Source organism: Microtus pennsylvanicus, chromosome 5, assembly GCF_037038515.1.
Source record: "Microtus pennsylvanicus isolate mMicPen1 chromosome 5, mMicPen1.hap1, whole genome shotgun sequence".
NCBI classification, from domain to species: domain Eukaryota; kingdom Metazoa; phylum Chordata; class Mammalia; order Rodentia; family Cricetidae; genus Microtus; species Microtus pennsylvanicus.
In genome coordinates, this window is record NC_134583.1 from 113895483 (window position 1) to 113919143 (window position 23661).

Consider the following 23661-nt stretch of genomic DNA (forward strand, 5'->3'; position numbering starts at 1 on the left):
TGGGTAAGATAGAAGTTGACCTTGACCATCCAGATTGGCAAGGAAGGGGGTAGACAGGGAAGGAGAGAAATGTAAAAAATGTTGCTTCATAGGAGGGGGTTGGGTAGTGTGGGCTTGACGGAGTAGGGGAGGGGCCAATGCCCCTGGCTTCATGGTCCAGCTGGAATTATTGGGGTCACAATTCTCAGATGACTGGAAATTTGGAGGCGTTGTGGCCTTAGCTACCAAGACCAATGCTGCGAGACACTGGCTACTAAGGGAAGGGAAAGAGCACAGAGCTGAAAAACCATGGAAATATGTAAGCTCTGCCCATTTTTTCTGAAGGCGACAAAAATTTTCTAGGATCCAGAGGATGGTAAGCCCATGGCTTCCTTCTGGTATCCAATGCATCCCATTGTCAAGATAGTATTGAGGCCAAATCTTAGTTGCATAGGGAAATTAGACACTCGGGACAGATTGCATCGGACAGCCCCAATTTATAAAGATTTTGTAAGAGGTATCCCAGGGGCGACAGCAGATCTGGCTTTGAACTGCAAGTGCCCATTTTAAAGTCTATGCCCAACTGCGTGGCCTAAGTCTATTACAGTGTGTCCACTAAAATAGCTCTTCCTTCTAAGTGGATCAGGGAAATTGAATGCTAGGTGTCCCTAAAGCAAACAAAGTCCATCTCCTCTAGACCCGGTTTTGCCGTTCTAGCCACTGAGGTCAGGCCTCAAGGTGCAGGCCCGCAGCTTCCACAAGGGTCCAATAATCGATAAAAGTAAGTACAAATGGGTCCCCCCAAACACCTGTAGCATAGACCAGAAAAAGGGACCCACAAAGACACAGCTCTGTAGCCTGGGAGCTGATTTTAGAGGGGCTTGGAGAGCTCAGACTGTGGACTAGGGGGCTTTTGACATGTGGCCTATGGCCACGAAGAAAGGCCACCCTACACGGTGGGACCTCCAAGATGTTAGGAATATTCCTAACGTGAGTCTCTGCTGACACAAAAATCCCAATCAAGCCAAATTACAAGTCAAACTTACAAATATTCAAATTTAATGGGACTCCTGTGCTCTTGAGTGGCCACTAGGGGGAACCGGGATACCAGGAATGTAATTACGGGCTGGAGCAGGGGAGTGGAGGAAAGAGACCAGGAGGGAACTTTCCAGGAAAGCAGTTTAAGTAGACTGGAGCACTGGTCAAAATTTTGGCAGGCTGTCTTGACCCTGATCCAGGGAATGGTCAGGGCTTGGCAGGCACAGAGACTGGGCCTAGAAAAATGGAAACCAAAGAATAGGGCTTATATCACAAACACTTTAGCCACTAGAGAGCCAGAAAGTACACCAGCTGAGCTCAGCACTCATTCAACCCAGACTGACAAATGGTTTACACATGGGAGAGGAAAAGAGGCTTCCCTACAAGATCATTGTGGAGAAGTCTGTGCCATACCCCAGTCAGGGCCTATGTCCAAGTCCCAGGCCCTACTACAGCAGTGATCTGTGTTGTTGTCCAAGGGCTGAGTTATAACCAAAGGCCATGTGAGTGTCTGGGGTCTGTGTTATCACCTGAGGCCATAGTGACATTTGTGGTCAGGGTGGTTGCAAGGGTCTTGTCTGGGTCCATGGTGCTAATGCAGTATGTGCTCTGTGCCGTCAGCATCCATCAAAGACCATGGGGATATCCTTGGTCTCTGCTAATGCATGAAGCCATCAATATCTGTAGGCTGTGCTGCTGCAGGGTACCAGATTGTTGTGGGTGGGCATCTTGATGTCTGCTGACAGGTCAGCCTATGACAGCTGGGTCTCAGTTAGTGTTCTTACTGAAGCATAGGGCTGTGTTTGTGGTCTACAGTATACCCAGAATTTGAGTGTGTCATCACGACCCATGTTCCCACTGAATGGAAAGAGCATAGAGATGACTTTTGTGGTGAAAGTGATATCGAAGTCTGCAGAGGCAGGGTTGAGAGGGGAAGATATGGAAGGCTTTTGTGGCAGACATTGGACCTCCCAAACTGCCTTCGCCTAAAACACATAACAGCCTAGACAGAGAGCCACCAAAGAAAACTCTTAAAAAGTGTGACAAAGTGTGATGTCAGTCATCTCTGATGTCAGCTACCCTATATCAACTCTTTTTTTCCACCTTTAAACCAGAACTCCACAGGCAGAAACTGGTAGATATCTGAGTTCACGACCACCCTGGTCTACAGAGGGAGTTCCTGAACAGTCAGAGCCACACACAGAAATTTAGTCTCAACAAACCAAAATGAATGAAGCAGTGACTGAATAAATATAAGAAAACATGTGAACTAGATGAAGACTAGCTGTGACGATTGTTCATCACTTTAAGAGACAAGTCACACCCACTCCCTGCAGTCCCTTCCTCCATCACCTTCTTGTTTTCTCTCTCTGTTTCCTTTTCTGCTTCCCCCTTCTCTCTCTTCCTCTGTCCTCTTTCCTTCTTTTCTCTCTCCCTCTATCTCTCTCTCTGTCTCTCACACCCTTTTTTCCTTTTCCTTACCCTCCATAATTCAACTAATAAATACCTAATTCTATTCTGTACAATGTGTCTGTCCATGGTGTGCTGACCATATGCCTACACTGCTAGCCGGCAGGAACTTGTACCTTCATGGGGAACTTGCACTTTCCAGGGGACTCACAGTCTGCTGGACCAACTTTTCTCTGCATGGCTGGGGCAAGCCACCTTGGTTTGTGGACCCACCACAAGCTGCCCAGGGCCTGCAGAAAAATCATACACTAGCTCTCCTCAACCCATAGCTTCTAGCTTCTGGTGAATGTGTGGGAGAAGAAGAATTCAGTTGTATTTCTGGGGCTGGGCACTAAGAATTTGATGATGCTCCAAATACTATATAGATAACACAAAGTGAAACTTGTATTTTTCTTGTTTGCTTACTTCTGTTGTGAGTAAGTTTACAAGGGGCAGTGGACATGAAAGGACTTTCAAGATAAGAGTGTATGATGTAAAGCTTCCAGATAATCAATAAAAGATGGTATGTGTTGAAAAAAGATTACCAAATGCATTAAAAATGTTGTGAATTAAGGGGCATTTCAAGGAAACCAGGCTCAAGGACTTACCTGACAAATCAGATTGAAGAAGTGTAGGCCCATATTTCTACATGATGTGACATCTAAGTTCTCAGGCCATTGGTAATCTTCAGGATTTGTAAAAAGCCTGAGACTCCCTTCCAATACTGCTGTGTGAACTGTGTCTCAATTATTCCTGCATTTCCCTTCACGTCCAAGAGAGAAAAATACTTAATGTTGGGACATTGGACCCTGATAAAGAAGGGGTGTTGCTTCCACCCTTGGATATCATCCATAGAGTGACAGTTAGCTAACACTGGGATGTCACAGCCCACACTAACCTATCATCTGATACTTGATGTTTGTGTCAAGGGCTGAGAACCATGTGACAAACATTAGTCCCCTCCCTTGGTGCAGTCTGCTCTACTGAAGGCCCTTTCCCCTGATCACCCATCTAGACCTGGACCTGACTTGCAGCTCTTGTCCTTGACTTGGTTGGGCCTTTTGACTCCTGGCTTGATTCCTCAGCATCTTTCTTGGCCCGATGCTGACAACAACACCAGCAATCAGTACCAGCAGCCCCTCCTGGACTCCTACTCATCTATGGCTCTTTCTCATTGGGATCATTCTCACTCCTCTTTTGAACTACAGATCATCATGGAATATTGGGAACTGTACTCGTAACTAAGTACACATAATCTACATTTAGTAAACAATAATGACACTATTAGCTACAGTGTGATGCTCAAACCATAAAGCACAGTGGTTTTACGTATTATTAATTTAAATATTTTTCATACTTATTTAGTGGTGTGTGCTTGTTATGTGCTTGTGCACATGCACAGTGTATCACCCATGATTATCCCTTGCATAGCTGTGCAGGGCGGCCACAACTCATTGAAGTTTCATCCATGCAGTTGTGTCAAGGAGAAGAGTCAGGACAATGGGAGAGACAACTCTATGAGGAGAGAAAGAAGAGCAAAGTGGGCCGGGAGGTGGTGACGCACGCCTTTAATCTCAGCACTCAGGAGGCAGAGGCAGGCGGATCTCTGTGAGTTTGAGGCCAGCCTGGTCTACAAGAGCTTGCCCCAAGACAGCTCCAAAGGTACAGAGAAACCCTGTCATGAAAAACCAAAAAAAAAAAAAAAGAAGAAGAAGAAGAAGAAGAGCAAAGAAAACCCAAAGAGCTGACAGGACCGTTAAACAACAGGAAGGGAGGGAGAGGAGGAGCAGAGGGCAGAGAAGAGCTCCTGAGCATTGGTAGTGTAGGTCAGCAGACATAGAGCACAAGGTGCATCCTGGCCCAGTGAGTCGGGGATCTGGGAACTGAAGGCACATTAATCAATGGAAGAAACTTAAGCATTTCAGTTCTTTAGTTTTCACATACAACTCTCATGAAGTTAAGGGCAGGATACAGGGCTTAGTGATAATAGGACATGCCAGATAGCTGAAGCATCCAGTATCTGACACACATATCATCCCCTGAAATATCTTGTAGATACGTCTCCCCTCAGGCAAAGGTGGAAATGGTTTCCTGGAAGAGAAGAGCCTGCCAAATAACCAGATACTAGCTTGTCAATCAAACTGCATGTCTTCCTGCTGCTGCCCAATCGTTCTCTCTCTCATTCCCTTTTCTTCTGCCATTTCAGTTACTCTTCCTCTCTATTAAAGTGGACTACCAGGGAGCATCTTTATGAATCCTGAGAGCTGACACTACAGTTTTCCATTGCTTGAATATAATACACATGTTATTGGCTTAACATGGATAAACCTGTAGAAAGTATGAGTTGTACTTTCCCAAGGGTCAGGCAAAGGAAGTCTAAGCCCATCCCAAGCATCACCTTCCTACTGAGAAATATCAGCGCTCAGGTACCTGGGTAGCATCAGTCACCCTTACTATCTGGTGTTGTGTAGAATGAAATAACCTTCTTCATGTTTTCACATCCCACGTGCTGCTCTCATGTGCACAGCTTCTCCCATGCTTGCCCACTCGACTCCTGGTAGTTGGTGTTGCTACCCCATGCCCTCCTGAGTACCGTGGAAGACTAACCTTTGGAATACTATCAACAAATTACATGGAAAGAGCTTGTGATTCCAGTAAATTTTAATGGATTTATTTTAATGCAGGGAAAAGCATCACACATTACACACTATCAATAGGACAGAAAAATTCAGACGAACTTCTTATGTCCTCTTCAGTCTGTAAGGTCCCAGAAAGGTTTCCTTGCATTACAATCCCCACACTTAAGTCTCTCATTAGCTGTGAATGGGTGTCCAGGACTGTGAAAGCTCTCCTACTTTCAAACTCTCTCCTTTGCTCAAATCTTTTGCTCTGAGGTTGTACTATAGTAAGAGTTCCTGATGATCAAAATTGAATTCTGATTGGAAAAGACTTTTGGTCCATGACACTGGCAGAGAGAGGATGAAGACTTTCTTCTAACATTACAGATATAAGGAAAAAGGTTTGTGACAGGACTCAAAGCATTGAGAACAGCAGGAGTCAGTCCCGGCCATTAAGTGAGCAGGTGTAATGGGGACAGAAGATCCTTCTAAACGTGACCATGAGGGTGAGAAAGAGGTGGCAGGAGCCAATGCATTTAGGTACTTGGATTCCAGCAAGATTGCAGTTCTGAGGAAAGCAGTCAGTTATGAGGGATGGAATCTCAGTGATGAGTACATTATCTTCACAGAGGTGAGCTGCATTCAGAACTCAGGGTTCATCTCCCCAGTGAGCCTCAGAGCCTTCTCATAGTACATTAGGGACTCTTGCATGTTTCCTTTCAGCTTGTGGACTAACCCAAGGAGGCTGACACTCTCCACAAGTCGAACTTCCTTTTTAATTCTTTTGTCAGCAACTTTCTCCAAAGCTATGAGTAGTTTCCTCCAGGCATAGGATGTTTCTTCTATTTTTAGACCTTTTAAGTAGTGGGTGATCGCCTTGTCTTCTGATTTTTGATGAAATTGCTGGTAACGGCCATAGCGTAGATGGATATCTTGTTTTCTGTGACCTGTAAGGTTCTGCATGTTTAGCACCATCTGGAAATTTGCCTCAGCTTCTTCATATTGGTGAATTTCTGCGTGCATTTCAGCCATGCAAACGTAAGCTACATCAAACGTGGGCCTCAGTTCCACAGTCTTCTGAAATTCACAAATGGCCAGTTGGGCCATTTCCTGCGTGCTGCCCTGCCTTCTGGACGGTGTGTTTCTGGGTGTCTTCATTTGGAACATTTGTTCTCTGTAGCAGAGCCCTATTTGGAAATGCAGGTAGCCAGAGTTAGGTGATGTCTGCAAGGCCTTGTGTAGGAGTTGGAGAGCTTTGTCTATGCAGCCTTCCCTTCGGTAATACTTGGCTGCATAACGAAAGACATAGGTTTGACAGGATGTGCTGCTGAGGGCTTCTTCAATGTGTCTTTCTGCTTCTTCTCTTTCTCCTATATCCTGAAGTTTCAGGGCAAGATAAACTTTAATATATGGATCTGCTGGATTTAACATGACAGCCTTCCTTAGGGGTCCCAGAGAAATATTATTGTCATCGAAGTCTTGACGATAGGCGGCTATTGCATAGCCAGTGTTGTATTCGGGGTTTTCAGGCTCAGCTTCCAGAGCTTTTGCAAAGCAGGCCATGGCGCGACTATAATTCCGTCCTCCACACTTCAGCAAGGCCCAGCCTTCCTCACAGTCCATCTCGGCACACTCCATCCTGCAGCGGAAGGGACTTGCAAAGTCCTTGCAAGTATTCTCCACCTTGTCCAGGTAGCTCTGGGCTTCTGCCAAGCTGCCCATGTGGTAATGCACCCAGGCACAGTTGCCCCAGGTCACCACACTTCTCTTGCCCAGTGGCTCTTCCTGAATCAAGGCTTCTGCTTCTCTCAGGCTCTGCAGGGCTTCCTCATGCTGGCCTTTCAGGTGTCTCACGTAGGCCAGGAGGTTGTGCATCCCCACTGGCCCCTTGATGTCTAGAAACTCTACCTGCTCTGAGATTCTCATTTCCAAATCGGGTATGTCAGCGTCTTCAAACAGCAAGCTCCACGTGAAGTGACAGCTCAGCTGAAGGAGATTCTCCTTGACCTGATCAGCACCAGCATTCTCTCTGTGAGAAGGAAGCAAGAAGATTTGTTATGTGAGACCTAGGCAGAATCTGACACCATGCAAAGCACATTTTACAACATTCTTGCTTATTTCCTAGAAATCTAACATTTTGTCCATTTAGAATTTCTTGATATCTTTTTTTACATCGATCCCTCAGCTCCACTTACTACAACTGTCAGAGTCTCCTTGACCATGCATGTCCATGTATGTGTACTTACCATCTTAGCTTTTGAGTTCATTTATTTATTCAAGACTAGACACGGTCACAGAGATACAGGCCCACCCGCATTCTTGTCAGACTCCTGCCCTGAGATGTGGAACTCGATAAAACTATTACCCCTTCCCCACTGTGTACATGTGCCTGCCATCTGAGCTGACCTAAATAGAAACTGTCCATGGGTTCAAGACCAAGTATCAGTCATTGCAGGTCCTTACCATTTCATCTCAGACACAAACAGCTGGTGTCCTGTAAGAAGTAGCTGACTAAGAAAAAATGGTCATGCCCCTGCCTTGTGACAGCCTTGTGACACTAGCGATATGATTTTCTCTGGATCTTTTCTCTCTGGGCAACATAGATGGGGGGGGGGGTGAGTCAACAATGCTATAGGTGGTCCTTCTGTATTTGTGTTGCTTTCATTGGTAATTAAAGAAACTGTCTTGGCCTAGTTGATAGGGCGGAACTCAGGTAGGTGGGGAAGACAGAACAGAATGCTGGGGAAAAGAACAGATTCAGGCAGACTACATGAATCTCCAGCCTGAGAAGGACATAGGTTAGAATCTTGCTGATAAGCCACAGTCACATGGTGATACACTGATTAATAGAAATGGGTTAATTAAGATGTGAGAGTTGGCCAAGAAGAGGCTAGATGTAATGGGCCAGGCAGTAATTTAATTGATACATTTTCTCTATGGTTATTTCAGGTATACACTAGCTGGGTGGTGGGATGCTGCCTGCTCCTCCTACTTGGGTGGGGCTATAAGCCCCCAGCTTCTACAGAGTGGCACCTAATACGTCCTCTTCTATGGTTACAAAGAATCCCTGCACTCTAAACATGCATCTACTCTCATGTTCTTTTTTGTTTTGCTATGGAGCAGGACAATCACTTCCCTAGAATGTATCACTAATACCTCAATATCACACTGTGCCCATCTGTGTAATGGGAATGATATCAGTGTTCCCCATTTCTGGTCTTTGGGGAAATTAGTGAACCTAAACACATGGCTATGTTATAAACTCCACAGGACTTTCCTGCTTTTCTATCAGTGTTGAGAGCAAGAGATAGAATTGTGTGACTCGGGTTTTGTAGGCACCCACAGCAGCACCTTTGAGTCTTCCATGGCTAGACGGCAATAGGCCATTGGTCCTGTTGGTAGTTGTCTGCCAGAGGCCAGAGATGCCATCGCGCTTAAATCAGCTGTTTTTGGCTTTGATCTGATCAGATGCCAAGAATAGCAGCAGGAGGTGCCATACCTGTTAGGTCTATCCCATAAAGGAACACTCTAGCTTGGAGCCCTTAAGTGTTGACAAATAGAAAATGACAGCCATTTAGAAACCTCATGAATCAGGCATTGGACTCACCAGCCCACCCATCCCCTATGCTTCTATCCTGAAAATGTTATGATCAAAATCCTGATGACTCTGGATAGCCCTCCACTTCTGGGTTCAACGTCTACTGTAGGAACTTTGTCTTCATTCTTTCAGTTAAGTCTGAAGCCTGCTTTCTGAAAATCCCAGGTAAGGTCCATGAGCACCAGTTTTAAATAATACGAGACCAGAATACAGCACCATCGCCTCAAAAAAAGCTTTGCATGACAGGCCAAAATGCTAGAAAATATCCAAGACGCTCCTGTAATAAAAATGATTTTGAAAACAAAGAATTGAAATCACTATAAAGCTAAAATAATCAAGACATTATGGCACCAGCCTAAATATCCCTATAAGAGAAAAAGGCATATACAGCACCGGGGATGGCGTTTTAGAAACACCTGAGACAGAATACTGATTGCATGGTTGAGCCCTCTGCATACAGGCGGCCGTAGGAGAACCACTGAGCATAGTGCCTTGCCAACAGAACTTGGGGGATTTATATTTTTAAAAAATACTTTTTTTTACATACTAATCTTAATTCTCCCTCCCTACTTCCATCCTGCCCCCTACATCTCCTTCTTTTCACCCTCCATCCACTCCTCAGGCAGGTTAAGGCCTTTCTTGGGGACTCAACAACGTACGACATACCAAGTTGAGGCAGGACATTCCTTCTGTATCAAGGTTGAAAAAGGTAGTCCACCACAGGGAATGGGATCCAAAAAGTCAGTTCATGCACATGGAATAGGTCCTGATCCCATTGCCAGGAAGCCCCACAATAGATCAAGATACATGACTGTCACCCCACATTCAGAGAATCTATTTCAACACAATGCAGGTTCCCCAACTATCAGTTCATAGTCTATGAGCTCCATCTTGCTCAGGTCAGCTGTCTCTGTGGGTTTTTTTCCCACCATGCTCTTCACCTCCCAGTCTTGTTCATATGACAACTCCTCCCTCTCTTCAACTGAATGCCAGGAGTTCAGCCCAGTGCTTGGATGTGGGTCACTGCATCTGCTTCCATCAATTACTAGATGTAGTTTTGTGATGACAAGTAGGGTAGTCACTAATTGCTCAGCACTAAAAAGCAATGACATCATGAAATTTGCAGGCAAAAGGATGGTTCAGAAAAAGCATCCTGACTGAAAAAAGCATCCAGACTGAAGTAACCCAGACCCAGAAAGACAAACATAGTATGTACTCACTCATAGTCCATATTATATGTAAACAAAGAATAACCAGGCTGCAATCCTCAAACACAGAGAGACTAGGTCAAAAGGGGGACCCTAAGAGACACACACATCAGGGTCCCAGGAAGGGAAAATAATTAAAAGCTTCTGGGTAAACTGCACCAGGATCGAGTAAAGGATAGGACAGAAAAGGAGAGCAATGTAAAAGGTACCTTGATAGAGGGGGCCAATATGGGGTTGGGGAGAATCCTGATGCTGGAAAAATTGTCAGGAATCTTCAAGGATGACCCCAGTTACGAGTCCTAGCAATAGTGGAGAGGGAATCTGAACAGGCCTTCCCCTTTCTAAGATTACTACACTAATTGCCATGACATCAAAGAGCCTGCCTACATGGCACCTCACCTGGTAGGTGTTTCTTCCTAACGTGCAGAGGACCACATTTCTGCTAGATCCTCATGTAGTCTTTTTGTCTGTGCAATGAACTCTGAGAACTCTTTTCTGTTTTCTTCCTCTTCTTGTAGGAAAACCTCCCGGCCCTGTAGCAGAAGAGCCCACCCTTGCATCTTCAGCTAACTTTAATCACCTTCCTCTAACTTTATCCGTAGATAAGTACTTTCCTTGAGGCTAATTTGGACAGGGACACAGTTCAGACCTTAGTATAGCCAAATGATTTTTGACTTCTTGATTTAGCCTCTCTAAGGATTTGATTTGAAGAAAGAGGTTCTTTGGGGCAGATTTTAAAGTCTCTCGTGCAACTGAATGCAAAAATGGAGTAGGAAGGATATACTAAAGTAGTTTATTCACCATTTAGGATGGAAAAAGCACCCATGAGAAAATGTTGCAAGAATGGTTTAAATCATGGCATTTGTCTAGAGCCCAGGGGTGGGTACAGAGCTCCAGGGTGTATTCCTCAGTTTTCTCCCTGTGTTTCCACCTTCCTATAGTTTGTGGTCTGTGGTCTGTCTGGTGTGTGTGTTTGAGCTGTCTGTCCTTGTTATCTGAGTGATGGTGTAAAAAACTGTATGTGCTCAGGCCCAATTTTTAACTTGGTTTCAAGTCTGGCAAAAGTTCAGTCTCTTGGAACGTTAGAGATACTTTCAGAAAAATAGATTTTAACCTTGTCTCAAGGCATTCTGGCAGGGTTATGAAAAAGGGAGATAGAAAAAGGAAAATAAAATCAATACTTTCCCACAAATTAGAGGGTTAGAAGTGACAATCTGGAAGCAACTACTCTGAGACACGGGTTTTTGGTTTAGAGAAGCACACATCTCAGTAAGGGATTAGATAGAATGATGCCCCTTCCAACTTGGAAATCCTAGAGTCTTTTATTAGTTTTGAATGCCATTTCTCTACATAAGACCAGAGATAGAATTCACCTCCAAACTTTTAGAGAATTTTACTAGTATGAATGGCCAAAGATGAAATGAACAAGGATAACAACAATGGACAGGAAGCCTCAATGATACACAAAAAATAATGAACAACCAGTACAGTGAGGATGGGAGAGCTGGTATCCCCCGGCTAGGCTGTAGAGCACCAGATGTTCAACCCTGATATCATCCAGAGCAAGAAACATTATAAGGACTGGACAGGTACACACACATATATATGTTTATATACACACATACAAAATCAATGAATGCACTAAAGAGGCAATGAATTTGAAGCAGAGCAGGGAGGGTAAATGTGAGGGGCTTGAAAGAGGAAAGGAAACGAAAAGGAGAAATGTCATTGGATTCTAACAGCAAAAATAAACAAAAACCATTAAAGTAAATTAAGGAAAAGTAAAAACATATTTTTAATTTTTTTTTCTGATGAGACGCCAAGGACAATGGCACGGGGTTTTGATCCTACTTAATGTGCTGGCTTGGTGGGAGCCTAGCCAGTTTGGATGTTCACCTTCCTAGATATGGACGGAGGGGGGAGGACCTAGGACTTACCACAGGGCAGGGAACCCTGACTGCTCTTTGGACTGGAGAGGGAGGGGGAGAGGAGTGGGGGGAGGGGGAAAAGGGTGGGAGGAGGGGGAGAAGAGTGGGAGGAGGGGGAGAAGAGTGGGAGGAGGGGGAGGGAAATGGGAGGCTGGGAGGAGGTGGAAATTTGTTTTTTTTTAATTTTAATTGAAAAATAAAAAAAATTAAAAAACATATTTTTAAAGCAGTCATAACGATCAGGAAGTAACTTTTCTTAGGGGCATCTTCTAAGCCTTGTTCTCTCCATGCTCCTCCTTTTCCCATGGCATTTAAACTGTGTTTGTGGAGGGGCTGCAAATGCCAAGGCCCACCTATGAAGGCCGGTGGACAGCATTAGGCACTTGGCTTCACCTGCTTGTTTTCTGAGAAGGAAAGAGAGTGGTTGGCAGCTCTGCTCTCAGTATAGCACTGAGACTGCCATTCCCACACTTGCTTGGCAAACCCTTTACCACTGAGCCATCTCTCCAGCTCCAGTCTAAGTCTCCAAGGGAAGCAACTGTGATGCTTCCTTCTCCTGTCACGTGGTATTTCAGATCTTACAGAGAGTTACATAAGATTGATCCCCAGAGACAGTGGCATCAGTGAACATGAAAAAAAGGCCTATTGAGTAGAAACACTGACAGCCCTTTCTTCCCTAGGCTTCATGTATGCTCAAAATGTTCTTGATGTACCAACCAACAGAGGAGCCACGGCTCTTTGATATGCCGTATCTACATGCCCTGTGCTGTTTGGGCTTATCCCTCATCTCACTTGTCCATTCTAATTTCCAGAGCACTGTTTTATAATAAAATATCTCTAGTTCTGTTTCTAATCATGAGCCCATGGCAGAGTTCAATTCATGTTGGACACAATTATTTGAATATTTGAAAAGTGTCTCTGGGGATGGTTGGTCATTGTTCCTATACTCAGGTCTTTTACTATAACATTTGATAAGCAAAGCTAGAAAGAAATAAAAGTGTAAGAAGCTTTTTTGTTGTATCCTTGTCTGTCTGTTTGTCTGTCTCTGTCTCTCTGTCTGTCTGTCTGTCTGTCTGTCTCTCTCTCTCTCTGTCTGTCTGTCTGTCTGTCTCTCTCTTTCTCTCTCACTTTGTTTCTCTCTTCTTGCTCTGTCTCTGTCTGTTCAGCAGCACAAACTCCTTGTCCCCTCAGATGAGCACAAAGGACACCAGCCATGATAGACACATACGATTGTTTCTTCAAGAGGAGAAATGTATAGCTTGTTTTTTCACCCTGAAGGCTGGGAACAGAGATCATTAATAGCCTGGTGACTGTGCTTTCTGTAGATCCAGATATACAATGCTCCCACAGAGGGACCAGAAATGGCCAATAACTAGATGGCCTTTGCTTTATCTGTATGGACAAAGTCTCCCCAAGCTCCCAAATCAAGAAGAGAGTTGTCTAATGCTCCAAATGTCCTCTACATTATCTGTATGACTGACACCACATAAGATCCTTCCCTGGGTCCTTAAGGCAATACATAAAACCTATCTCCACAACCCTTCTTCTTAGAAGGAGTTCTTGGAGTTGAGTTCCATTGCAATTATGCCTCTTTGTGGACAGGGCATTGTATTCACCAAAGAAGTATTTTCATATTGAATTGGGCTTAAATAAACTCACAACAAACTGCTCAGGGTCAGACTCTAGTGAAGAGTCCAAGACAATGAATATAAAAATGTAGATTCCAGAAACAGGAATGTAGAAATAAAAAAATTATAAAGTCGAGTCTAGGAAAATGAGAACAGAATGTCAGCAGCTCTCTCAGCAGCTTCAGGATGACCTATTAAAAATGGATTATTTTGCTTTATAACCGATCGCTCTATGTACAAGGCCATAGCATCTCTCTGCAAACTGAGAGCTACCCTAAGGATATGAGCTGAGTCAACTGTTAGGAAATAGATATATGACCTCTGGGTTATGCCTTATCCCTGCTTTATGAAACTGACAGAATCAAAGGGGAGACCACAGGGCTTCAGCGAACACCACCTGGAAGTACCAAGGAAAACAACAGATTAATGACAAACACTGGTTTAACCAAAAAACCCTGTTAATGAAGATTGTAAAATAAGGCAATCTGTATCTGAGTTTTACATTGAGATTTTAAAAATTCCTTTGTTCAGACCTAATGCTTGGTGCACCTACTATATAAAGGTGGATTCAGAAACTGGCCTTTTACCACAGCCTAACAAAATCCATCTCTGGCTGTGGTCTCAGCTAGCTCCATAGAGACTTTTTAATTTTATTTCTTACAGGATTCTTGTTTCTGGGATAAAGTTTGCTTCTAGTTTATTAGACTTGGGTGGTCTGTCCCCACCTTTGCACAACCCCCCTGGAGCCAGCATCTGGAGGTGTGAACAACATTGGCTGACTAAGGAGTGTTCCACCACATTTCCTTCTTGCCTCTTGCAGACCATTACACAGCTGGCCATTGCATTTGCAGAGAGGGCAGCATTTGTCCTTCCCTGATTCTCTCTGTCTCTGTCTCTGAAAGCACTAAATACATGTACTTCTTTTCCCGGGCATGTAGAAACGATGTACATTTTTCTATAGGAACATTAATCATGGTCTAGGGACATCAGATTCAATACTGCTTTTCTTTGATTTCCCTGCCTACAGCAACCCACAGCAGGAATTAGAGATGCTGTCCTCACATAATGGGAAATCAATACATTGGCATGGTAGCTAAGAACGCTCTGAAATCTGGACACCATCTGTCCATGGAGATCAGCCTTGACTGGGAGGCCCCCAAGGATCCTTGTGGGGAGCTGTGCCCCAAGGGGAGGCACATGCACTTGTGGATAAGCACTTGCAGCAGGAAAGCTGAGCAGCACAGAATCAGCCACCATTTTTGTGGGCAACGGGGACAGAGAGCAACCTGGATCCCAATGCCCACATGCACTTGGAGATCTCAGCATCCAGCCTTCCCTGTGCACTTGGAGATCTCAGAATCCAGCCTCCCCTGTGCACTTGGAGATCTCAGCATCTAGCCTCCCCTGTGCACTTGGAGATCTCCAGCCTTTTTCACACCGCAGGCACCCATTTGGAATCCACAGTTCTAGCCACCTGCTAGAGTCATGGGAACTCTGGACCCAGGCACAGCTTAGTCATTGACCCTATGATCATGACTGTCACCTGACAGCCCTTAGTGTCTTCTGAACTCTTGTTGATTTCGTTTCACAATTTTAAGCCTCTGTGGTTTATGTAATCTCTCTCATCATACAACAGAAGCTCCCAGCCTCCTGCATACTCACGTACTATAGATAGTTCTATGTGCAAGAGCATACAATAGTTGCCTAGGAAAGAGATGATCATTGTAGCTCTAGATTCGAGAGAAAACACTCTACTGACTGACACTTTAGACCCAGAAGGCAATTTCAAACATAGAAGTCAGAGACATTTACATAAAAAAAGCTCACAGGGAGCTGGAGCCTAGTGTTAATGTCTTACTCCACTACTACCAGCACTTGGGAGGCACAGGTAGGGGGATCTCTGTGAGTTCATGACGAGCCTTGGTCTACAAGAGCTAGATCCAGGACAACCTCTAAAACTACACAGAAATCCTGTCTCGAAAAACCAAAGACAAACAAAAAACAAAAAAACTCCAGGTGCCTAGCATTTGTTACGTTTTATATTTATATGGATGGATGTGAATATATATATGTGTGTGTACATACATACATTCCTGGGCATATTTAGTTTCTTGCAGGGAAATATTTAAATAGCTCTCATCAAATGTATTAGAATTTCCATATTTTTTTCTCTTACTGAGGGACAGAAAGAAATGTGTTCTCTTTTAGTGTAACCCAGCCAGGGTGGGCAGAAAGCACTTGGAACAGTAACCTTGAGCAGCATCTCAAAAGATCCTCTGGGGGTCTGTTGGGTACATTTCAAGGGGAGTGAATGTGTGTGGTCAGGATACGGCAAGGAGAACACTCTCAGCAGCTGCTCTCGTTTATGGCTCTAATTACATAGAGTGGCACCTTGTTCCATTCCTGAAGCTCTCATTGGTAACCGTCTCTCTGTATGGGATGAGCATGCTAATATATCACCCAGGGATTTTGAACTACATGTGTGAGACAGCCTTACAAACTGAAGCAAGCATCTGTTCACCCATCCAGTCCCATGCAAATATTACAATCATTAAACAAATTTCCTGGATCCTCAGTACAATGAGCCTCCTTATTCCTTTCTGAGTAGTAGAAAGAGAAGCCACAAGAGAGAACAAAAGAATGTAAGCAGACTCAGTCAGAACTGGCCACAAGCAAATGTCTGTGTCCTGGGTTCACTCAAACTGCTGAGCAGGGAAATCCTTACCCCATCGTGGCTGTGGAGGTCACTGAAATTCTCTGGACTTTCACCAGGACAGGACTCCTCAGGATCCCTCCTTGATGTTCTGCTCTGTTGTGGACTTTCATCCCCACTGGACTCTCAGATATAAGCCGGGAAACAGCTCTATAAAGGGAAGTGAGGTGTGGTACGCACCAGTAGGAAATTGAAACTGGAAAGTGAAACTAAAGCCTTCAGGTTCTCCTTAGTGAAACTGTGGACAACCAGGGATTTTCCTTCTTGCTCTCTCTTCTGAACTGATGGGGAGAAGGCTCTGGAACTGACAAACATGTCAGTTACACTGTCTGTCCAGAGAGAGACATTCATGGCACCAGAAGATGCTGTTACAAAGGGGTTGATGGAGGCAGTGAGAACATAAAGGACCAGACTGGCATCTTCCCAATACAACTGTTTCTCAGTCAAAAGAACTGAAGTTCTGTACATTTTTCTTGGCAGTGAGCCCATAGTCGTGTGGATTTGATGGGATGGCAAAAGGGAAGTTTAGGGATAGCAGAGTCCATCTGCAGGTCGGTTCCCATGCAGTCCAGAAGTGGTCTATACCACTTGGTTTTCTGTCTGGCTTTCCTTATGAACTTCTGTAGGTGCCATTATGTATATGTATATGTATGTGTATGTGTATGTGTATGTGTATGTGTATGTGTATTTGTATGTGTATGTGTATTTGTATGTGTATGTGTATATGTATATGTATATATTCTAGTCTGCTTATAATCTGCCCTGTCATAGACTAAAGCAACTTCTTTATTAACGAATGGTAATAAAACATATTCACCATATACAGAGGGTATTCCCATATCATTTGCCCATGACTCATGGATTTTACCCCTCTTCCTGTATGACCTGTTCCATCTGCTTTCAGCTGGTGACTCTTTAGTCCATCTCAGTCAGTTGAATGTGGACTCTGCTCTCAGAACCAAGGTCAGACTCTACTCATGGTTTTGGGACAATCAATACAAATAGATTTCTCCAAACAGGCCCCTCATTTTGTCTAAATAAAAAGATTTTTAACTGTAATATAGTAAAACTATGGACAATAAGGAAAATTATCAGGTATTGTCTAAATAGAAAGGAAAGCTATTAACTTTAACAAATGAAACTTTGTACAATAAGAGCAATTATCAAGTAAGAATTACATTCACATTGTCCAGTCCATTTGTTTTTGGCAAATTCAGAGAAAATATTACCTATCCTCTCCCGATAAACCCAAAGCTTTGTACCTAAATTACTTTCAATCATGGCTAAGAAAAACTACCTGTAACCATCTGTATTCAACACCATCAAAGAGCTGAGAAGGACATACTATTACCTGAGTATATAGGAAGTGCACAGCAAGAATCTTCCAAAACTCTGAGTAATGACAGAAACAGCTGACATCCAAGCAATGTTGGAGCATCCATCTTTGGCCAAAAGGCCTAGAATATCTGGTAGACTTTTCTGTGAAGAAGAAAATTTAAAAGACTGCCCTACCTTGTCTTGGCAAATTTCAGTAGTTGCCTTTTTGAGTGTCTTTGTTGAGAGGACAAAAATTCCAATTGAGACAGCATACCTTCAGCAGTTGAGGCAAGGGCAGTCTCTTTGCCCAGCTGCTAACTTTACCATAAATGAAAGAAAACTCCATGCAGAGGTTTTCTTTGATGATCATCTTCTTTGCAGGAAATCAGTGCTGCTAGGAGCAGACGTGTCTCACTGTCACAAAAAGTCCTATGTTATTTGGTATTGGGACTTAGCTTTGTTTTTCATATTATATCCCTGAGAAAATGGTCAATAACAGAGACAAGAATTATTATACCTACAACAGTTTTCTAAAAATTATAATGGAGATAAGTTAATTTGCTGGCTAAATATTAAAGTGATTGGTAAATAAATAAATAAATTTGAATATTGTAAACCAACCCAAAGATAATTGCAGACAACATCACCATTCAAAATTTAACAACCTTTTTGTTTCTACTATGGATGCATTTCTGCAAGAGCTATATTACATACCTGGTACATATATTTCTGCCACGGACTGGCTCAGGGGAGCCACTCAGACCGTGGGAGAAGCAGTGTCTTGGTAACAGGAAGGCACAAGTTCGGCGAATGACAGACAGACACAACCCACAAAAGAGTGGTTGGAATCTGCTGCAATTTTACTAAATTCATGTTTTCATTATACAGTATTCAAACAAAGAACAAATCAGAAGGTCATGTATCATTGGTTGGCACAGTATGAAAGCTTCTTTTAGTCACATCAGCAATATTTAAGAAAAGTATATTATCAGGAACAGGTGTTAGACATAAAGCATCCTTAGAAGAGGAAATCTTGTCCTTGGGAATGTAAACCTCAGACAAGTGGTTTCATCTTATGAATAGAAATTTTCTATCTCATTATCGCTATCATGGCCCTTCCTCTTCCTAACCCTTTATTTCATCTAGTGACCAAATATACCTAATCAGTTCTCTGCACATGTTGAACTATACTTTTTAGTACCTTCTTATGCACCAGACTTCATGGGGGTTGGGATCTAGCAAGCCTATCCATAAAGTTCAAAGTATAATATAACAGTCTTTGTCCACCAACGTTAACCCATCTATTCCCTAGCTCATAATATACCCTGTGTATGACAAAGGTTCTGCTGTAGTCTTATACGTTCCCATACTGTGCTTCCCTATCTCAGTGCTGTTTCTGAAGAGAATGATCCTTGTCTTGTATATGTAAAGACTATCATTATTATGAAAGAAATTGTGTAAAGCTCATATCCCACATAGCCAGCTACTCGAGAATCCCGTCTGTGCCCCAAGGGCGGCCAATACCAGGCTATCTGCCATTGACCTCCAGGGAGCCTAGTCCCATGGAACATGTAGCTCCCGTCCGCCATAATGACATATGTCATGTCACACAGACAACACTGGAGTTGGTGTGACATATTTCTGTGGCCACAGGGGTGATTAATTTTGTTCTTCTTTTATGTCCTTAAAGAAATGGTTTGATAACACAGTCAAGAATGGGAAATTGAGAAATGATACAGTCTTTATACACAAGTTTTAAAGGCATGAAGAGGTCATAGAGAGCAGCTGAGGTTTGGTACTATGAGAGGCCAAAAAAGGCCATTTGGTGAAGATGCAACTTCAGTGGCAGTTGACGGCTCAAGAGAGAAGGGGTCATGCAAAGAAGTTGAAGCTTGCAACTTTGAAAATAGCATGAGAGTCTGTTTGTGAAAGTAGAAACCAGTTGCAGAAAAAGACCCCATAATTTTGAAGATTCCAGTACCACAGGATGGCCACCAAGAACAGCAGCAGCTGGGGAGTGGAGCCAGCCAGAGCCTAGAAGACAAGCTGTGTGTGCTGCAGAGGGCAAAGGGATAAAAGTGACCTAAGCCCTTTGCAGGAGTCCAGAAAATTGTGAATGGATCCCAGATAATTGGATGGTTGAGATTTTATTTTGCTTTGACTTGATTGTGCCTGTGTCCTGATATTTCCCTCTTTATGTAAAAAGGATTTTACTGGAGCCCACAGTTGTGAGACTTGGCTTTTAAAAAACTGTATTTGCAAAGAAATTGGCTATTTTAAAAGAACTGATATTTTAATGTGTTGGAATTTGTAAAGACTGTGGAACTTTTAAAGTGTTTAAGATCTTGAGGATGAATAAGAAAGGAAGCGTTGTGGCTTAACAGAAGTTGGCAAGGGGTCAATTGTACTGACTGGTTTTGTGCGTCAACTTGATACAAGCTGGAGTCAACAAGGGAAATCAGCTAAGGAAAGGTCTCCTTGAGATTCAGGTGTAAGTCATTATTCTCATTTAGTGATCAGTGGAAGAGGGCCCAGCCCATTGTGAGTGCTGCCATCCCTGGGATGCTGGTTCTAGGTTTTATAAGCAGTTGGGTTGAGCAAGCCATGGGAAGCAAGTCAATAAGTAACTGCTTCCATGGCTTCTACATCAGCTCCCTCTCTGGGAACCTGTTCTATTTGAGTTTGTCCTAACTTCTTTCGAGGGTAAACAGCAATGCTGAAGTGTAAGCCAAATAAACTCTTTCCTCCCCAACTTGATTTTGATCATGGTGTTTCATTGCAGCAAGGGAAACCCTAAGACAGCCTTCTTGTATAAGAGCCATCATAGCCACTACCATTCCTGTAAAAAGAAACTGACAAGCTCTCTTTGGGATGGGCTCTAATGGTCACAGTTCTCATGCTATGGAAGCCCAGCTGAGCGATACTTCCAGCTAGTGAGTGTCTAATGCCATCTGACTCAGTATTGAGGCCTTTCTTTTACATAAGCACAGACTGACTTTTGATTAATCCTTGGTCATTAATGCCTGTCAATAACCCTGAGGAGTCCAAACATGACTGCCTGGGATGCTGAATGTCATCCAAGGTAGGCAACCTGACCTGACACATACCCCCTAACCACCAGAGATGCAGATTTCTACATGACTGGAAGCAATTTTATTCAAGATGTAACCAGGTATGTGGAGGCAGGATTGGTCAAGGGCAGAAAGGTCCTGAGAAAAGACATAATTGTCTTGGAATAGGCTTTAAGATGGACTGAAGGGCCAGGCAGTGGTGGTACAAGCCTTTAATCTCAGTACTTCGGAGGCAGAGGCAGGTGGATCTCTGTGAGTACCAGGCCAGCCTGGTCTACAAGAGCTAGTTTCAGGACAGGCTCCAAAGCTACAGAGAAACTCTGTTTCAAAAAACAAGAAAAAAAAAACGGACTAAAGGAAAGCAGTAACCATTGACACAGACAGCCAATATGCTCTTGCCATGGTTCATGTCCATAGACAGATATATAAACAGAGGGACTTAGTCACCACAAAGGGAAAGATTATTAAAAATAAGTAAAAAATTGTCCAGTTGCTAGAGGCCATATGGTGCCAAGTGAATTGCCTATCATTCACTGGCCAGGACACCAAAATACAAAGCCCCCAAACTCAGGGTAACCACCAGGCAAATTAACTTGCTAAAGAGGATGATCCCCAAGAATTCAAACCCCAGACTGTCTGTTGTCCCTGAGACCCAACTGTTCTTTGATAAAGATGTTCCTGAATCAGTTCAGGAGATATCAAGTTATATTTTTGTAACAGGATGGCCGCTTGTTTGTCCCGGCTGCCCAGAACCAAAATAATCACACAGAAAACATGTTCATTAAAACACTGCTTGGCCCATTAGCTCTAACTTATTATTGGCTAACTCTTACATCTTAATTTAACCCATCTCCACTAATCTGTGTATCGCCATGTGGCTGTGGCTTACCAGCAAGATTCTAACTGGCATCTATCTCAGGTGAAGAATCCATGGCTTCTCTTTCTGCCTCTTCTTCCCAGCATTCCATTTAGTTTTCCCTGCCTAGCTCTGTTCTCCTATGGCTCTGCTATGGGCCCAAAGCAGTTCCTTTATTAACCAATGAAAGCAACACATAGACAGAGGACCTCCTACACCATATTCTGACTTGGGGGCTCAGGGGAGCAACAACAGATAGTGGATCTAACCTGGCAGAAGAATCTGCATGCCAAAGGTACTGGGCCAAAACTTGCCAACTGCCTTGCATCGCTCCATGCACTTGTCACCTAAGAAGATCTCAGATGCCTTTCTAAAACTTTAGATTATCTTCTTGGGTTTTTCATCTCAAAGCTATTTGACAAAAACATCTTAGTCTAACTTTAAGTCCTTTTCAATGTTCTTTTTCAGCTGTGGGGTACTCTGAAACCCATGACCACATATCCCAATATTGAGCTTAAAATAAATTAAGCTCACTGGACTAACTGGGACTCAAATATTAAAATTTTTTCTTAATCATTAACCTTCTCTTAATCATTATGTCACAGTCTGTATGGCTCCTCAATAGAAACTTATGTGTTGTAACAGTGTGACACTTCCTTGTTTATATTTTTAACCATGAAAACTCTATCTAAACTGACATTATTATTATCATTTAGGTAGTATAGCTTAGGAAGAAATCATCTTCATAATAATAATGCTCAGTGGAATGAGATGTTTCCATGAGAGAAAGATGCCAGATACCAGAGAAACAGAGCAGCAGCAATCATGTGAGGGCACAGCAGAAGCCAAAGACGTTCCAGGGATTGTGATCTCTGGGTCTAATGTGTTAGAAATTGACCTATCAGAGAGTTTTGTCCTGGTGGGTTGATACTTTGAACTTAGGCTGCCATCTTTTGCTCTTCTGACATGGCCGCTAGCAAAGACACCCCCCATCAAAGATTTGACAGGAAAACATAAGTCAAGGAGGAAATGAGGAATATGCCTACTTGATTATGAAAACAGAACACATTATGCTGCATTGCTAACATCAGTTTCCATTTCCTGTAAGAGCTGAGTCACTACTTTTAAGTCTCTTTTCTGGATCCTGACCTGCCTCAACCTGTAGGCCCATATTTCTGTATGGTGTGGCAGCTAGGCTCTGAAGCCTTAGGCCCCACCTGAGTTTGTCACATAGCCCTGCAGAAAGGCTGTCACTGCCCCAACGAAACATCAAGATGTTGTTGTTCCTTTCTTTGTAATTTAGAAGAAGCCTTATAGACATGCTGATTCAAGCCTATGTGACAGCTAGCACACACAGCAGACAGGTAGATGCGGATGTGACAAAATGTCATTCACCTGATTACCTAGGAGACAGAATGTCAGTGTATTTCCCCCTCAGTTTGTGTGTTCGTATGAAAGCTGTTTGGAGAATGAACGAGAGGAAGTCTTTAGGATGTGAACTCAGGACTTCATGAGGGACCACTGAGAATCTCCCTCCCAATTAAGCATGTGAGTTGTGTCTTTAATTTTGTCTCCTCCATTCCAGTCAAGAAAGAGAGTTTATGTTGGGATCTGGTCTAGAGAAATAATTTATGGTCAGGGCTAGAAACGGACCCTAACATCAACCCATGAACTTGTCTTGTTTTTGAGAATCCTTTTACCCTCCTTGGCCCTCTCTAGTCATCTTCTCTAATTGCATGGTGACCACTATGATGTTTCTTGAGATTTTTCTGCATTTACTTATTGTCCCGTTGTCTCTCTTCTGTAAACCTGCTTTGCAAGCTACTGGTGATTTTACTCCTTAAAAAGGGCCTAAAAATGGATTCAGGGCTGCTCTCGTTAACACAATTCAGGAGGCAGCCATTATCCAGCTCTTGGGTGCGCCCCAATGAAATCAAGCTTACTACAAATTCGGCTCACATTGTGGTAATGGTCTTATTCTCACCTGGTGCAATTAACACTATAAATGAATTTTCTAAACTGTGATTGAAAAGAACCCATTTAACTCAAAACTGGCTTTTCCTTTGCTTTAAGGCTCCCCCTCTTTGAGCTGTGGGTTGGGCTTTTTGGTGATGCAGCTGCCCCAGTTCACTTGCATTTCTGTGAGTAGCTCCAATAAATTGATTGACTCACCATCCTGTACTTACATGGAATTTCTCCTGTCTGTCAGTGTCTTCCACGTGGGGTAAATAGATAAGTCTTTCTATGAACACAGAAAA

General features: G+C 43.3%; 1 protein-coding gene across 1 annotated transcript; it reads right to left on the reverse strand.

The window, feature by feature from the left end:
* Positions 1-5111: 5111 nt before the first annotated feature.
* Positions 5112-16325, reverse strand: LOC142851187 (antiviral innate immune response effector IFIT1-like). Its single transcript, XM_075975082.1, has 2 exons — positions 16172-16325; positions 5112-7113 (listed from the first exon to the last, which is right to left on the reverse strand). The coding sequence occupies exons 1-2, from the start codon at positions 16270-16272 to the stop codon at positions 5727-5729; spliced, it is 1488 nt and encodes a 495-aa protein (XP_075831197.1). The 5' UTR covers positions 16273-16325; the 3' UTR covers positions 5112-5726.
* Between the last annotated feature and the right edge of the window lie 7336 nt (positions 16326-23661).

Excerpts from the sequence above, each read along its gene's own strand:
- LOC142851187 (XM_075975082.1), bottom strand. The coding sequence starts at position 16,272 with ATGAAAGTCCACAACAGAGCAGAACATCAAGGAGGGATCCTGAGGAGT. Across the intron at positions 7,114-16,171 it reads ACCTCCACAGCCACGATGGG|AGAGAATGCTGGTGCTGATC; the intron begins GTAAGGATTTCC and ends TCCTTCTCACAG.